The sequence below is a fragment of the Rhinopithecus roxellana genome, chromosome 16, assembly GCF_007565055.1.
Source record: "Rhinopithecus roxellana isolate Shanxi Qingling chromosome 16, ASM756505v1, whole genome shotgun sequence".
Classification (NCBI taxonomy): domain Eukaryota; kingdom Metazoa; phylum Chordata; class Mammalia; order Primates; family Cercopithecidae; genus Rhinopithecus; species Rhinopithecus roxellana.
The window spans coordinates 10,580,577-10,599,140 of NC_044564.1; the positions used below are offsets into that span (position 1 = coordinate 10,580,577).

The 18,564-nt window shown below is 43.1% G+C and overlaps 1 protein-coding gene across 1 annotated transcript; it reads left to right on the forward strand.

The window, feature by feature from the left end:
- Positions 1-462: 462 nt before the first annotated feature.
- GLT6D1 (glycosyltransferase 6 domain containing 1) lies at positions 463-18,093 on the forward strand. The gene is made up of 5 exons (XM_010372750.2): positions 463-703; positions 804-880; positions 9,595-9,642; positions 15,543-15,680; positions 17,070-18,093. Exons 2-5 carry the CDS (start codon positions 810-812, stop codon positions 17,737-17,739), a joined length of 927 nt encoding a protein of 308 aa, XP_010371052.1. The 5' UTR covers positions 463-703; positions 804-809; the 3' UTR covers positions 17,740-18,093.
- Positions 18,094-18,564: the final 471 nt, after the last annotated feature.

The following is an 18,564-nucleotide window of genomic DNA, read 5'->3' on the forward strand; positions in this document are numbered from 1 at the left end:
TCACTAAAAATACAAACATTAGCTGGGTGTGGTGGCTGAGGCAGGAGAGTTGCTTGAACCCAGGAGGCAGAGGTTGCAGTGAGCCAAGATCCTGCCACTGCATTCCAATCTGGGAGACGGAGTGAGACTCCATCTCAAAAAAAAAAAAAAAAAAAAAAAAAGGAAAATCAGAGAATCAGAGACCTGCATTTTGTGTGGACACACAGCCCAGTGGCGTGCTCCCAATGGGCTTGTAAACCAAATCCCACGTGAAGCCTCCATCACAAACTCAGGCACTGGTGAGAGTCCAGATTTCCATCTTAAAGTCTAATGCTTTTAACTTAGACTTCATTCCCTGTTTACAAGATCTACCTTTGAGAGCACTTGTAAATTTTTCGACCGGCATAGTCTGGGAACAGGTTACTCATCTTATGATCTCAGCGAGGAAGAAAGAATAAAAAGTTGACTTTGGGGACAGAATACATTATCCTAGGTCAAGATGACTTCCTCATCAAGACCTCATTCTGTTTTCACAGACCTGCAGTGGAGAGATTTATTGAGTTTCTTTTATGCAATCAAGGCAGACTTTGATACGAAAAGTCAGAGTGCACGTGAAGCTGGCCCACAAGGAACAGTCAGCCCCAGGCACTTGAAGGAGAAGAGAGGCTTCCCTACTCAAGTCGCTGTCTCCTGACAGCTGAATATTCTAGAAGCAATCTCTAAGGTTGGTGTCCAAGGCCCATACATTAACTCATTGTTAGAAGATGACAAATACGTCATTTTTTATTGATTAAAATCTAATTTTTTTCTCCCTTTTTCCCTAGGAGAGAATGAATTCCAAAAGAATGCTGTTATTGGTTTTATTTGCTTTTTCACTGATGTTGGTTGCGCGTTATTTCAGGTAAATATAAAATATTGATGAATCATGATCTTTAGTGATTGGCAGAGGTGGTTTTAATTTAATTTAGTTTAATTTAATTTAATCTAATTTGATTTAATTTGATTTAATTTTTGAGACAGGGGCTTACTCTGTTGCCTAGGCTGGAGTGCAGTGGTGCCATATTAGCTCACTGCAGTCTTGACCTCCCAGGCTCAAGCGATCCTCCCGCCTCAGCCTCCTGAGTAGGTGGGACTACAGGCACATGTCACCACACACAACTAATTTTTGAAATTTTTTTGTAGAGACCTATGTTGCCCAGGCTGGCAGAGATAATCTAAACTGCTGAGTTTTGTCCAAAGATATCAATACTACTCTCTAAGTAAATCAGAAGTTACTTTGTCTTTGTGGGACAAAGGAAAATATACATATTTTAATTATTTCATTGTTAAACATTCAACAATTATTCACTCAATAGAGTGCCTTCTAGGTGCCAGGCTCTATTCTAGGTGCTGGGGATGCAGTGATAACTAAAGTGCCTGTCCTCAGGGAGCTTCCATTCTATTTAGAGAAGGTAGACAGTAAACATACATGAAAGACAATGCCAGGGATATAATATTTTATAAAACAAGCATAATAAAAAATAAAGGTGAGCATGCCATTTTAGAGGAATTATAAACTGTCTCAAGTTTCCATCTTTGTGTTTAATGTAAAAAAGACTAAAGTCAACCTGTGTCTATGCATATAGAAACGTGTACTAGAGGACACATCTGTAAACCTGCTGATATGGTTTAGCTGTTTTCCCCACCCAAATCTCAACTTGAATTGTGTCTCTCAGAATTCCCACATGTTGTGGGAGGGACCCAGGGGAGGTAATGAATCATGGGGGCCGTCTTTCCTGTGCTAGTCTCGTAATAATGAATAAGTCTCATGAGATCTGATGCGTTTATCAGTGGTTTCTGCTTTTGCTTCTTTCTCATTTTCTCTTGCCTGCCGCCATGGAAGATGTACCTTTTGCCTCCCGCTATGATTCTGGGCCTCCCCAGCCATGTGGAACTGTAAGTCCAATTAAAGCTCTTTTTCTTCCCAGTCTTGGGTATGTCTTTATCAGCAGCATGAAAACAGACTCATACATCTGCTAATATTCTCTCATCCAGAAAAACTCAAATTCTTGCTTTCTCTGTACCACTCCTCATGGTCTTCCTCATAAGCAATGCAGTGTTTCCAGAGGCTATTTGAACAGCAGTAGTATCATGAGAGATAATGGTTTTTGAAAATGAAGGCTTTGCACAATACGTAACTGGTAAGGGACTTGTATCCAAAATATGCAAAGAGCTCTTAAAATTCGACACTAAGGAAACAAACACCTGAATTTAAAAATTAAATATTGGCTTTTAAAACATTTAAAAATGAGCGAAGGAGCTGAATAGAATCTCACAAGAGAAGATATACCGATGGGAAATAAGCAAACGCCAAGATTCTCAGTCTCATTTGTCATCAGGGAACGGCAATGAAGACAGGAGATACCACTACACACCCATTAGAACAGCTAACACCCAAAAATCTAAAATCTGAAAACCAGCTTCTGGTGAGGAAGTAGAGCGACAGGAACACTCATTCATTGCTGGTGGGAATGCAAAATGGTACTGTGGAAGACAGCGTGGCAGTTTCTTAGAAAGCTAGACAGAGCTTTACCACGCCATGGAGCAGCTGTGCTCCTAGGCATTTAGCCAACTGATTAAAAAACTTACGTCCACACAAAACCCTACACAAGATGTTTTTTTTTTTTAATTTTTTAATTTTTTTGAGATGGAGTCTGGCTCTGTCGCCCAGGCTGGAGTGCAGCGGCCGGATCTCAGCTCACTGCAAGCTCTGCCTTCTGGGTTTATGCCATTCTCCTGCCTCAGCCTCCCGAGTAGCTGGGACTACAGGCGCCCGCCACCTCGCCTGGCTAGTTTTTTGTATTTTTTAGTAGAGACGGGGTTTCACCATGTTAGCCAGGATGGTCTCGATCTCCTGACCTCGTGATCCGTCCGTCTCGGCCTCCCAAAGTGCTGGGATTACAGGCGTGAGCCACCGCACCCGGCCCACAAGATGTTTATAGAAACTCTATTCATAAATGCCTCAAACCACGAACAAACTAGATGCCCTTCAGCAGGTGAATGATAAACAAGCTGTAGTTCATGAAGTGCTCCAAACCAGAAACCAACAGACAACAGGAGAAGGATAAACGTGCTGTGGAATATCACCCAACAGTAAAAAGAAATGAGCTGGCCTGGTGTGGTGGCTCATGCCTGTAATCCCAGCACTTTGGGAAGCCGAGGCAGGTGGATCACCTGAGGTCAGGAGTTTGAGACCAGCCTGACCAGCATGGAGAAACTCCATCTCTACTATCAATACAAAATTAGCCAGGCTATGGTGGTGCAAGCCTATAATCCCAGCTACCCAGGAGGCTGAGGCAGGAGAATCACTTGAACCCGGGAGGTGGAGGTTGCGGTGAGCTGAGATCATGCCACTGCACTCCAGCCTGGGCAACAAGAGTGAAACTCCATCTCAAAAAAAAAAAAAAAAAAAAAAAAGAAATGAGCTATCAAAACTGTTAAAAGGCATGAAGGGCCGGGCGTGGTGGCTCAAGCCTGTAATCCCAGCACTTTGGGAGGCCGAGATGGGCGGATCACAAGGTCAGGAGATCGAGACCACCCTGGCTAATACGGTGAAACCCCGTCTCTACTAAAGAATACAAAAAACTAGCCGGGCGAGGTGGCGGGCGCCTGTAGTCCCAGCTACTCGGAGGCTGAGGCAGGAGAATGGCATAAACCTGGGAGGCGGAGCTTGCAGTGAGCTGAGATCCGGCCACCGAACTCCAGCCTGGGCGACAGAGCCAGACTCCGTCTAAAAAAAAAAAAAAAAAAAAAAAAAGGCATGAAGGAACCCTAAATGCATATTGCTAAGTGCAAAAAGCCCATCCGAAAAGGCTGCATGTGGGCCGGGTGCGGTGGCTCAAGCCTCTAATCCCAGCACTTTGGGAGGCCGAGACAGGCGGATCACGAGGTCAGGAGATCGAGACCATCCTGGCCAACATGGTGAAACCCCATCTCTACTAAAAAACACAAAAAACCAGCCAGGCGAGGTGGCGGGCACCTGTAATCCCAGCTACTTGGGAGGCTGAGGCAGGAGAATGGCGTAAACCCGGGAGGCAGAGCTTGCAGTGAGCTGAGATCCGGCCACTGCACTCCAGCCTGGGCGACAGAGCGAGACTCCGTCTCAAAAAAAAAAAAAAAAAGAAAAGAAAAGGCTGCATGCTGTATAATTCTCATGTGACATTCTGGAAAAGGCAAAACTATATTGGCAAGAAAAAGATCAGTGGTTGCCATGGGGTGGAGATGAGGGAGGGGATGAATAGGTGAAGCACAAAGGAATTTTGGGGGGCAGTGAAACTGTTCTGTATGACAGTGTCACCAGGGACACATGTAACTTTGCATTTAAAAGAAAACCCACAGGATGTTACAGCACGAAGAGTGAAATTAACATATGTAAATTTAAAAAATTAGGAAGTTCGAGGTATCCTAGGAAGCAATGCAGACTGTGAGAACATAATCTGTATCCCACATGTACAGAACAAGCCCACTGGAAGGGGTGAGAGAAAAAGCTGCTGACCTAAAATAACTTGGGAATGAGTGGAGTTTGTTTTGTTTTGTTTTGAGACAGAGTCTCTGTCACCCAGGCTGGAGTGCAGTGGCATGATCTCGACTCACCACAACCTCTGCCTCCTGGGTTCAAGCGATTCTCCTGCCTCAGCCTCCCGAGTAGCTGGGATTACAGCCACGTGGCACCACGCCTGGCTAGTTTTTTATTTTTAGTAGAGACAGGGTTTCACCATGTTGGCCAGGCTGGTCTCGAACTCCTGACCTCAGGTGATCTGCCTGCCTCAGCCTCCCAAAATGCTGGGATTACAGGTGTGAGCCACAATGCCCAGCTGGGAATGAGTGGAGTTTAAAAGTAAAAGCAATAGAAACTGCACGTGAGCACTGTGTTTGGGCCGATAAAGGTTTTTTCCCACAGGAGAATGAGTTAACAGTTCTGCTGCTGCTATACATGTATGTTTGAATCAGTTAAATAAATGAATGGGGCATGGGGGAGCAGGTTTCTTGCTGTTGGAGGGGACTTCATAGATAAGCAGGAGAGGGGCTGCAATGATCCGAGTGGGAATGGATTGAAGCTGGAGACCTCAGCATGAACTCACGTTTACCTTACTATGAACAGAGATGTTTACATGTCAAGATGTTCGAAGATACGTGGATATACACACAGGTTAGTGTCTATTTCCTTGCTGTATTAGCTGAGAGGGCCTAGGAGGAAGGATACCCCGGTAGCAATGAGCACACCTGATGCCCAGATCTTGGTGTCTAGCACCATTCTCCAGGAAAGCAACCAAGGCTTCTTGGAGAAGTGGGTGGTTCTAGATTCAGGCAGGAGATTTATAAGATGAGCCCAGAACATCTCATAGTGCCAGGAAGGATGGAAGGGATTTTTTACAAATTCTATATTTAAGGGAGTAAGCCACTTAAAAGGGACATGGGAGCTAACTGGGAGAGCTCCCAATGGCCAGAGTTGGAGCCACTTGAGCGAGAAAAGAAAGTAACATTGAATTATAACCCAGAGTATGAAACGAATTTCCACAAGTTCATACTGATGTAAATGAATGATTGGAGGAAAAACAAGACGGAAGAAAGGAAGGAAGACAGGTTGGCTGGATGTTAGAAGGATAGAAGGAAGGAAGAAGGGAGAAGAGACAAATCTCCCGTATGCAGAAGAATTCCAAATCATGTCTGTAGATTCTCCACCGCCAAGGACACAGAACCTGATGCCCCAGTCCTGAAATGTGAGTTGCGCGCAGTGCTTCCTTATAAAGAAAGCGGGGAGAAAGAGCAGTCTTTGTGTGGAGAGACCTGAAAACACAACCCTAGCCAGGCGGACAAGGTGAGCATCAGCAGGAAGTCATGATGGGGTCTGAGAGGCGGTTGCAGTCAAGAGGAAACTGTGCAGGCAGGAGGCTGAGTGGAGTGTGGCGTCCTGGGTGGGATCCAGACAGGAGGCTGAGTGAAGTGTGGCGTCCTGGGTGGGATCCAGACAGGAGGCTGAGTGGAGTGTGGTGTGCTGGGTGGGACCCTGAAAAAGAGAAGGAACATTAGGGGAAAACAAGAAAATCCAACCAAAATATGGACTCCCATTAATAATAGAGCATCAGTGTTGCTTCATGAATTGGAACAAAATTACCCTACTAAAGCTAGATGTTAATAATAGGGGAAACTGGGTGAGTGCAGGGGATTCCACATACTAGCTTTAGAATGTTTTTGTAAGGCTGAATCTGCTCTAAAAATAAAGTTGATTGAAATGAAAATGGGGAAATAAAGTAAAAGTAAATCATGCACAAAAAAAAAAAAAAAAAAAAGGGAAAAAAAAAACAAGGCCAGGTGCGGTGGCTCACGCCTGTAATTCCAGCACTTTGGGAGGCAGAGGCGGGTGGATCACTTGAGGTCAGGAGTTTGAGACCATCTGGCTGACATGGCAAAACCCTGTCTCTACTAAAAATACAAAAATTAGCAGGGCGTGGTGGTGGGTGCCTGTAATCCCAGCTACTGGGAAGGCTGAGGCAGGAGAATAGCTTGAATCTGGGAGGCGGAAGTTGCAGTGAGCTGAAATCACAACGCTGCACTCTAGCCTGGGAGACAGAGTGAGACTCTGTCTCAAGAAACAAAACAAAATGACCACCCCCACTGCTTTGGTGCCATGTATTTTGGTGCCATTCGTTTGTCCTCTGGAGGGTTGTACCTTAATGAAAAGGATGCATGGCCAGTTATAAAGGGTTTCAGATGATCTGTTTGAGGATAATGATGGGGTAATCTTCAGCAGAAAGGGGACAGGGACCCACACGTTAATCCACGGCACAGATTCTGCCATCTACCCCAGAACCATAGTCGGGGGCCTGGCATGTAGGAGGTGCTCACTCATTATTTGGTAAGAAATGAATAAATAAATGGATCTTGATTCTGGATATTTTGTTATTGAAATTGCAATGGATCTTTGTTCAAATTTAAAACTTAAATGATTTTTTTTCATTTATCTAAAGAATGAGAAGTTATTCACTGGTTGGGTTGATCCATTTAGGAAATAAACATACAGGATGCTCAGTTACATTTGAATTTCAGATAAACAGTGAGTCATTTTTAACAGAAGTATGTCCCATGCAATAGTTACACTAAAAAATTATTCATTGCTTATTGTAAACTGAATGGACATCCTGTGTTTTGCCTGGCAAACCTCTCTGTAGAAAAGGAATCTCAGGCCAGGTGTGGTGGCTTATGCCTGTAGTCCCAGCACTTTGATAGGCCGAGGTGGGCAGACCACCTGGAGTCAGGAGTTCCAGACCAGCCTGTCCCCATCTCTACTAAAATACAATAACAACAACAACAAAATTAGCTGGGCGTGGCAGCGGGCACCTGTAATCTGAGCTACGCAGGAGGGTGAGGCAGGAGAAACTGGGAGGCGGAGGTTGCAGTGAGCTGAGATCGTGCCATTGCACTCCAGCCTGGGAGACAGAGCAAGATAAAATAAAATAAAAATATTTTATTTTTTTCTCAAAAATAAAAATAAAAATAGAAAAGGCATCTCAGCTGGTGAGAATATTTGTTGTTTAAATATTCCACAAACTGCAAAGCAAGGCTGGAGGGGGTCAACTGGGTCCTCATGGCGAGAGAGGCAAGGGAAACAGAAAACCAAAGACAGCTCTAGTTCCTAAAGACACCACTGTCTGTGTTATGTGTAGGCTGGTGTGTATGTAATGCACGTGTGTGTGTGTGTGTGTGTGTGTACGTGTGTGTGGTGAGCTTGAGGATTTGGGGGTTGGTTACAGAAAGGACAGGACAGGATGGGTGTTGTGGCTCACACCTGTCATCCCAGCACTTTGGGAGACTGAGGCAGGTGGATCATTTGAGGTCAGGAGTTCGAGACTATCCTGGCCAACATGGTGAAACCCCATCTCTACTAAAAACACAAAAATTAGCTGGGTGTGGTGGCGCGTGCCTGTAATCCCAGCTACTGGGGGGGCTGAGGCAGGAGAATCACTTGAACCCAAGAGGTGGAGGTTGCAGTGAGCTGAGATTGCCCCACTGTACCCCACCCTGGGCGACAGAGCAAGACTCTGTCCTGGGACAAAAAAAAAAAGAAAAAAAAAATCTCCGTCGAAAGTGATTTTTTTCTTTAGGTTACAATAACCTTTCTCAACCAGGATGTTCTCTGCTCTGGTCATTCTGCAGGGTCCCAGAAATTAAGACCAGCATGGTGAAAGAATGAGGACTTTTAATTAAGTTCCCCCTTTGTCGCTTCATGTTTTTGATGAAGTCTGGTGTGGACAATTTGGATTTTGATGTGTCTTGCCCTGTGTAATCCAATCATGGAATGTCTGTGGCTAAGGACACTCATGAGAATGCCATAAAAGGAGACAGTCTTGAAGTCATTTATTTTACTTAAAAATATCCCAGGGTTACTATCCTAGGCAATGCAGGGAGACCCTGTCTCTACAGATAATTTAAAAATTAGCCAGGCATGGTGGCACACCCCTGTGGTCTGAGCTACCTGGGAGGCTGAGGTGGGAGGATCGCTTGAGCCCAGGAGGTTGAGGCTGCAATGAACTGTGATGGTGCCACTGCACTCCAGCCTGGGTGACAGAGTGAAAGCCTGTCTCAAAAAAAAAAAAAAAAAAAAAAAATACTCCTAGGGTTATGAAACAGAGGTTGCCTAATAAGCTTGCTAATAGCTTAAAAGCACAATTACACTCTAGTTGAATGCAGTGTTGAAATGCAAAGGGAGGTAGCTTGTGCCTGTGGTCCCATATACCTTGGAGGCTGAGGTGGGAGGATGGCTTGAGCTCAGAGGTTTGAGGCTGCAGTGAGCTGTGATCATGCAAGTGAGAACGCATCTCTTAAAATAAATAACCAAATAAATGCAAACAGAATCAAAGACGAACTTCTGGATGCCTCCTCCCCACCTCTTTACAACATGTAGCAAAGACACTTATGTTTGGTAAATAAATTAATTAAATCCATGTTTTTGTCTGAATATACATTCTCTTACCTGATCTGTTCATTTCCTTTTTTAATTTTTTAATTTTTTATTTTAATTTATTTTTGAGACGGAGTCTTGCTCTGTTGTCCGGGCTGGAGTGCGGTGGTGTGATCTCGGCTCACTGCAAGCTCCACCTCCCGGGTTCACGCCATTCTCCTGCCTCAGCCTCCCGAGTAGCTGGGACTACAGGCGCCCACCACCATGCCCAGCTAATTTTTTTTTGTATTTTTAGTAGAGACAGGGTTTCACTGTGTTGGCCAGGATGGTCTCGATCTCCTGACCTCGTGATCTGCCCACCTCCCAAAGTGCTGGGACCACAGGCGTGAGCCACCGCGCCCGGCCATTTTCTTTTTTTAAAAAAAATCTTCCTCCCAACACCCATACTCTTTCCTGACATTCTGCCTGTGGCCATGACCTCCTTTCCCTACATCTCTTTCCTAGACCAGCTCATACCCTTCCCCACCCAGCTGAGATATCTCCTCTCCAGGAGGCTTCCCCGACTCTGATTTGGGTTGACGCATGTTGACAAAATGCCAAACAGGGCCTGCCCATTGCAGGCTCAATGAACATTGAACAGGCTCCCTGTAATCACTCGGTTTTCTCTTTGTACCCAGGAATCACCAAGTAGAAGAACTTCGGCTCTCAGACTGGTTTCATCCTGGGTAAGAACAAAAATGCCTGTTTGCATACACACACAAATGATATACCTCAACTTGACGTGATAGGTTTTTCTTCCCCAGTCACCAAATTCAGCTCTCCTGGGAGGTTTCCAGAATTGGAGTTTTATTTTCGAGGCTCTTATAAACAAACCAGGGTCCGTTGATCATGAACCAGGCGATGATGGTGGTCATGAAGAAGCAGACTCACTCTACCTGGCTTAGCTTTCCTGGTTTATGCAGTGCGAGAAAGTCTGTTCGGAAATAGCTTGAAAATGCTACTGATAACGCTGCTTGACTTTGGTGGCAGCACTCAGGGGCGGCCTCATGCTTTGTAAAGTGTGTGTAGTGTTCAACTTTGTGTTGTGTTCCTGTGTAGGTTTGGGGTTATTTACAGTTTGGGGGCTATTGTAGGCAAAGTTCTGGTGACTAAATGTAGCCCTTTTTTGTTTTTCTTTTACACAGATGTGTGACTTCCTATGTGAGATCCATTTCTAAAATGAAGTTATTAGGCCAAAGAATGCAGACATTTAAAATTTTTGATGTAAATTTAAAATTGCTAAATTTACTTTTAGTAATGGTACCATTTTATCTTCTTGTATACGGTGCATAAAGTATTACCAGCTTTTTTATGTTTGGTAAAGCTGCTAGTTAAGACATCTCAATTCAGTTTGCATTTCTGTAATTGTATTGTTTGAGTTTTTTTTTTTTTTTTTTTTTTTCAGAGACAGAGTTTTGCTCTTGTTGCCCAGGCTGGAGTGCAATGGCGTGATCTTGGTTCACTGCAACCTCTGCCTCCAGGGTTCAAGTGATTCTCCTGCCTCAGCCTCCTGAGTAGCTGGGATTACAGGTACCTGCCACCACACCTGGCTAATTTTTGTATTTTTAGTAGAGACAGGGTTTCACCATATTGGCCAGGCTGGTCTTGAACTCCTGACCACAGGTGATCTACCTGCCTCAGCCTCCTGAGTATCTTTTTATATGTTTACCATTCATTCACATTTCATCTTTTGTGTAGTTTTTTTTTTGTTTGTTGTTTTGTTTTTGTTTTTGTTTTTCTTTTTTTTTTTTTTTTTTTGAGATGGAGGGAGTCTAGCTCTGTCGCCCAGGCTGGAGTGCAGTGGCACGATTTTAGTTCACTGCAAGCTCTGCCTCCCAGGTTCACACCATTCTCCTGCCTCAGCCTCCCAAGTAGCTGGGACTACAGGTGCCTGCCACCATGCCCAGCTAATTTTTTTGTATTTTCAGTAGAGACAGGGTTTCACCGTGTTACCTAGGATGGTCTTGATCTCCTGACTTAGTGATCTGCCCGCCTCTGCCTCCCAAAGTGTTGGGATTACAGGTGTGAGCCACCGCGCCCAGTCAAAATTACATGACATATAGAAAATAAAATGTCAAGTCTTATTACATTTTGTAAATGGGTAAAACACTAATTTTAAAAGGCAGAGATTGTTAGAATGTATAAAAATGTATTTATATGCCATCTACAAGAGACATTTTTTATTCAAAGACACAAATTGGTTTAACTAAAAGAATTGAAAAGTGTATACCATACAAACAGTAACCAAAAGAGAGCCAAAGCGGCTCTGTATGAATATCAGACAAAATAGACAAAGACGAAACTTACTGCTAGAGAAAAAAAAAATGGGGCATTTTCTAATGACAAAAGGATCAATCCATCAGTAAGATACAACAAATACATAAACATTTGCATCTAATAACAGTTCTAAAACACATGAAGCAAAAACTGACAGAACTGAAGGGAGAAACTGACAATTCAACAAGAATAGCCAGAGACTTCAGTACTTCACTTTCTTTTTTTTTTTTTTTTTGAGACGGAGTCTCGCTCTGTCGCCCAGGCTGGAGTGCAGTGGCCAGATCTCAGCTCACTGCAAGCTCCGCCTCCCGGGTTCACGCCATTCTCCTGCCTCAGCCTCCCGAGTAGCTGGGACTACAGGCGCTGCCACCTCGCCCGGCTAGTTTTTTGTATTTTTAGTAGAGACGGGGTTTCACCATGTTCGCCAGGATGGTCTCGATCTCCTGACCTCGTGATCCACCCGTCACGGCCTCCCAAAGTGCTGGGATTACAGGCTTGAGCCACCGCACCCGGCCTGTACTTCACTTTCAATAAAAGACAGAACAACTAATCAACAAGGAAATAGAAGGCTTAAAAATACTACAAACTAGGCCTCACAAACATCTATAGAATCACCCAATAAGAGAAGAATATATATTCTCAAGTGCACATGAGACATTTTCCAGGATAGGCCATTATGTTGCACAATAAAATCTCAATAAATTCAAATGATTGAAATCATACAAAGTATGTTCTTTCTTTTTTGAGACAGAGTCTTGCTCTGTCGCCCAGGCTGGAGTGCAGTGGCATAATCTCGGCTCACTGCAAGCTCCATCTCCTGAGTTCACGCCATTCTCCTGCCTCAGCCTCCCAAGTAGCTGGGACTACAGGCGCCCACCACCATGCCTGGCTAATTTTTTATATATGTAGTGGAGACGGGGTTTCACGGTGTTGGCCAGGATGGTCTTGATCTCCCGATCTCATGATCTGCCTGCCTCGGCCTCCTGAAGTGCTGGGATGACAGGCGTGAGCCACCGCGCCCAGCCCAAAGTATGTTCTTTGATCATTTTTTCTAAATTCTAAAATTAGAAATCAATAACAGAAAGTAATTTGGGTAATTTACAGATGTGTGGACATTTAACAATTCACTCCTAAATAATCAAAAAGGAATCACAAGAGAAATTAAAAAATATTTCAATGTGATTGAAAATAAAAACACTACATGCCAAACTTACGGAATGCAGCAAAAGCAGTGCTTACTGAGAAATTTATAGCTATAAATGCCTACATTAAAATGAAAGATCCCAAGTCAATAACCTGCTAATTTTTAAATTCTTTTGTAGAGATGAGGTCTTGCCATTTTGACCAGGCTGGTCTTAGGCTTTATACGTTAAGGAAAATGTATACATTAAGAAAATCAGAAAAGAAGAACCAAATAAAACTAAAGCAAGCACAGGGAAAAAAAAAGAGGAGCAAATCAATTAAATAGAAAATAGAAGAATAATAGAGAAAGTTAACAAAACCAAAATTGGTTTTTTGAAAAGATAAACAAATTTGCCAAAAGTGTAACTTGATTGACCTAGATAAAAAGGGAGAACTGAAATTACTAGAATCAGGAGTGAAAGAGAGGACATGACCACCGACCTCCAGAAATAATAAGGATTATGAGGGAATACTGTGATTAATTGTATGCCAACAAATTAAATAACCTATGTGAAATGAAGAAATTCCTAGAAAGACTAAAGAAAAAAGGGAAAATTTGAATGAGCTATAATAAGTAAATACATTGAATTAGTAATAAAAATCTTTCTACAAAGAAAAGCCCAGAAATACAAAATGTCATTGGTAAACTATGTCAAATGCTAAAGAAGAATTAATACCAATCTTCCACAAGCTCTTCAAAATATTAAAAGAGAAAGGAGTATTTTTTAACTCATTCTAGACCAGTATTACCCTGATATCAAAACAAAAGTATCACAAGAAAACTACAGACGAATATCTCATATGAATATAAATGCGAAACTTTTCAGCAAAATACTATTATAGAAAACTGAATTCAGCAACATGTAAAAAAGGATTATACACCATAAACTACATAGTGGGATTTATTCCAGGAATTCAAGGTTGGTTCAATATATGAAAATCAATTAATGTAATACACTGTATTAACAGAATACAGAATATAAAACCCACAGGATCATCTCAATAGATGCAGAAAAAGCATTTGACAAAATTCAACACTTAAAATAATAAGCACCCAACAAACTAGAAATGGAAGGGAACTTCCTCAACCTGATAAATCAAAAGTACAACAACAATAAAAGATAGGTAAAGTGGACTTCATCAAAACTAAAACTTTCATGAATCAAAGGACATTATCAAGAAAATGAAAAGACAACCCACAGAATGGGAAAAACATTTGCAATTCATATCTGATAAGGGCCTAATATCCAGAATATATAAATAACTCTTATAATTAAACAACAAAATGACAAATAGTGATTTAAAATGGGCAAAGGATCTGAATAGCCATTTCTCCAAAGAAGATATACTAATGGCCAATAAGCACAGGAAAAGATGCTCAACATTATTAGTCATGAGGGAAATGCAAATTAAGGTCACAATGAGATAGCACTTCACACTCTATGATGTATAAAGATGTGTAAAGTAGGATGGCTGGAATAAAAAAGATAACAAAAAGTGTTGGTGAGGATGTGGAGAAATTTGAAATTTCATCTACTTTTGGTAGGAATGTAAAATGGTGCAGCCTTTATGGAAGACAGTTTGTCAGTTCCTCAAAAAGTTAACCATAGAATTATCATATGACCCAGCAGTTCTGCCTCTAGATATATACCCAAGAGAATTAAAAGCATATCTTCACACAAAAACTCATGTATGAATTTTAATAGCAGTATTATTCATAATAGCCAAAAGTATTAATAACTCAAATGTTCAACTAATGAACGAATAAACAAAATGTGGTCTAGCCATCCAATGGAATATTATTCAGCCATATTTCCAGAACAGGCAAATCTACAGAGACGGAAAGTAGGTGAGTTGTTGCAGGGATTGTAGGGAGAAGCCAATGGGGAGTGACTCCTTTTCAGTAGTGATATATTAAAGTATTCCATTTTCTTTGGAGAAACTGTAAATAGCATTGTGTTTTAAATATTACTTTCTGCATGTTCATTGTTCATAGTAAGGAGATTACTTTTTCAATGTGCTGACCTTGTATCCTGAAGCTTTGCTGAGTTCACTTGTTAGTTCTAGGAGATTTTGGTTGTTTTTAGATTCCTTAGGATTTTCGATGTAGACAATTATGTAATCTGCAAATAGGGACAGTGTTATTTCTTTCCTTTCCAATCTGATGGCTTTTATTTCATTTTCTTGCCTTATTGCAGTGGCTAGAACTGTCATCACTATGTTGGAACTGCCACATTCCTCATTGTAGGGAGAAAGCATTCAGTCTTTCACTATGAGGTGTGTGAGCTAGAGGATATTTGTAGATGTTCTTTATCAAGTTGAGGGCATTCCCCTCTATTACATTTTTTCTGGGCGCTTTTATCATGAATTGACATTGAACTTTGTAGGGTGTTCTTTCCAAGTTGAGCATGTGATTGATCTTCTCTACCTTTCAATATGGTGGTTTACATTCATTGATGTTCAGATGTTTAATAGCCTGTCTTAAATCCTGCTGTGGTCTTGTTGTATTGAAGGCAAATCAGATGGCTCTCTCCCTTTTTGGACTCACTTCTCCTTTCTGCTGCATTGCACTGATGGGCCTAACGCATGAGGGAGAAGCTGAAAAAAAAAGGGCATCCCCAGAAACTTGTAGGAAAAGGGGAGAGAGAAAAAGAAAGCAGAGAAGGAGGGAAAAATAAAGGCATTGCCTAAGGGAGGTGATCTCCTGCCTCCCATCTTGGCTTCAGTGAATGATCGGAGAGTGTTCTGACTCTGGGCTGCCTAATTTTGAGCTGCAGTCAGAGTTCGGAAAAGGCAGCTCCTGGGCTCAAAGGCAGGTGGTTGGGGGAGGAATGCACAAACCCAGGAGCCAGGTGGGCTAGATGTGGCATCCCAACCCCCACGTGTTAACTGTGCAGTGTCGGGCAACTTACTCAATCGTGTGTGCCTCTGGTTCCCCATGTGGAGATCAGGGGTGGTGGCACTCACTGCATAGGGCATTACAAAGATGAATCCAGTGGGATAATGCACTCAAACACAGAGCCGGGCGTGCAGTTGGTGCTTTCTAAGCATTAGTCATTACTGCTTGGCACCTGCTGCCACGCCTCAGTAAAGCAAGCCCTGTTTTAATTTGGTTCTTGTTCCACAGAAAACGCCCTGATGTTATAACGAAAACAGACTGGCTTGCTCCCATCGTATGGGAAGGGACTTTCGACAGACAGGTCCTGGAAAAACATTACAGAAGGCGGAATATCACCGTAGGCCTGGCTGTCTTTGCTACTGGCAGGTAGGTGCCACTCACCTTTGCCCTTTTATATTTTGGGAAAATGTGGATCAGCATTCACAGGTCTTTGACCTCCAAAGAACCAACCATAATTAAGCATAATTAACGATAACAATAGCCACGATTTCTGTGAGAAACGAACTCACCTTTCCAAAACCAAAGAATGGACTCAGAGACCTGGAGAACAGTGAAAGTGAGACTTTTAATGACAGTCTTGCAAGATCGGGTGTCTGATGGGCAGGCACACCCAGCACAGCTTCAACGAACCATTTATCCCCTAAGTGCACAGGCCCCTCCCCCGGTTGCTCATAGGCTGAGTACTGTGGGAGGGGGTGGGGTCACAATCTTCCCAGACGTCACCTATTGGTTGTTGGGCAGGTGCTTTAGGTGTTTTCTTTAGGGTGATCTTGCTGCATTTTGTTGCAGCCCACAATGCATTGCAATCATGGTCAGCTCAGGGGCTCTTCAAGTATCTGACTTATGACCTAAGTAGCTGAGCAGGCTGATAAGAACAGGCAAAGCAAGCTATTTTGCAGACTAGTAAAGTGTTATCTTTTTAAACTTTTTTGACTAAAGTTTTTTGGTTTGGGTGAGGGCAACTAAGGTGGGAGGCCAACAAGCAGGCATTGGCTATATAAGCAGGGGCCTAGTATATCCTGTTTCTTTTGTAGTTTGCTGACCTAAGCCAATTTAAGGCCCTTTGTCTTGGAAATGGACTACTGTAGATATGATTTCCTTCCATTTCTGGCTGGCCTGTACAAAAGGTGTGCTGGGTTTCTCTGTCGATGGCCGAGTCCTTAACACCAGTGGGAACTTTTTGACTCATATCCATTTAGCTCCTGCTCCCTTTCTTCACAACAGCCATTCCAAAACATGGTGGCTTTTCTCAGGCCCTCCGAGTCAGGACATTCCTTCCCACTCACCGACTCAGCTGAAGCTGTGCGCCCGACTCTTCCACGCTTATACATCCCGAGTTCCTTAGCATCAGAGGACACCCATGTTAGCGCATTCAGCTGCCTCTTCTCCTGATCATGTTTAGAAAAGTAAGTGTTGGCTGGGCATGGTGGCTCATGCCTGTAATCCCAGCACTTTGGGAGACTGAGGCGGGTGGATTACCTGAGGTCAGGAATTTGAGACCAGCCTGGCCAACATGGTGAAACCCCATCTCTACTAAAACCACACACACACACAAAATTAGCCGGGCATGGTGGCGGGTGCCTGTAATCCCAGCTACTTGGGAGGCTGAGGCAGGAGAATTGCTTGAACCTGGGAGGCAGAGGTTGCAGTGAGTCGAGATCACACCACTGCACTCCAGCCTGGGTATCAGAGCAAGACTGCATCTCAAAAAAAAAAAAAGAAAAGTAAGTCTCTTCTCCGGTGTGTGTTACCTAGGTTTGCAGAGGAGTACCTGAGGCTGTTCCTACACTCCGCGAATAAGCACTTCATGACAGGCTACCGAGTGATCTTCTACATTATGGTGGACACCTTCCTCCAGCTGCCTGACATAGAGCCCAGTCCTCTTCGAACGTTCAAAGCATTTGAAGTGGACGCCGAGAGGTGGTGGCTCGATGGCTCCCTGGTGCATATGAAGAGTCTGGGTGAACATATCACCAGTCACATCCAGGATGAGGTGGACTTTCTCTTCAGCATGGCGGTCAACCAGGTCTTCCAGAATGAGTTCGGGGTGGAGACACTGGGCCCGTTGGTGGCCCAGCTCCATGCGTGGTGGTATTTCAGAAACACCAAGAACTTCCCTTATGAGAGGAGGCCGACCTCAGCAGCTTGCATCCCATTTGGACAGGGGAATTTCTATTATGGCAGCTTGATGGTTGGTGGCACGCCTCATAATATTTTAGACTTCATCGAAGAATATCTGAACGGAGTTATTCATGACATCAAAAATGGACTCAATAGCACCTATGAAAAGCACCTGAACAAGTATTTTTACCTCAATAAACCCACCAAGCTGTTATCACCAGAATACAGCTGGGATCTTACATTTTCTCCTCCTCCGCAGATCCAGTACGTCAAGGTTGCACATGATTCCCAGAGGAAATTATGAATTACGCCATTAGGTTTATGTCGAATAAATGAATCACGGCAATTTCTTATAAATGAGGGAAGTCTTAAAACCCTCCATTTTTTAGAGACATACAAATTTACATCCTTCCCAAATAAATGTTTCTTCTTGCCATTTTGAGCCATCTTATTTGGCTAATATAGGATAAAGAATAAAAGGATAATTACTTAGCATGAATACACAGTAATGTTATTATCTATGTATTGTAGATAATGTGAAAATGCATTTGACATAGAATGAATTTTTTTTAATGGAGAAAGACTCTAGTTGAGAAAAGACATTCATAAAATGGAAAAGTAGCTCATGCAAAGTAAAAAATAAATGCCAGGCCACTCATTAAGTCTTCACTGTGTTTTTCGACTGCTGGGATACGTGTGGCTTGTGGTCAACCTCGCGTATTGTCTCAGTCTGTCCACTGTGTGATTTGACACAGGTGAGCTAGAGGAATCCAGTCAAAGCCACGTCTTACTATTATGGTTTCAAAGTGAGATATTCAGTTCCTTTTGTTAAAAAGCTGTAGGGTATTGGCCGGTTGCGGTAGCTCATGCCTGTAATCCCAGCACTTTGGGAGGCCAAGGCAGGTGGACCACTTGAGGTCAGGAGTTTGAGACCAGCCAGCCTGGCTAACATGGTGAAACCCCATTTCTACTAAAAATACAGAAAATTAGCTGGGTGTGGTGGCATGTGCCTGTAATCCCAGCTACTCAGGAGGCTGAGACAGGAGAATTGCTTGAACCTGGGAGGTGGAGGTGAGATTGCACCATTGCACTCCAGCCTGGGCGGCAAGGGTGAAACTCCGTCTCAAAA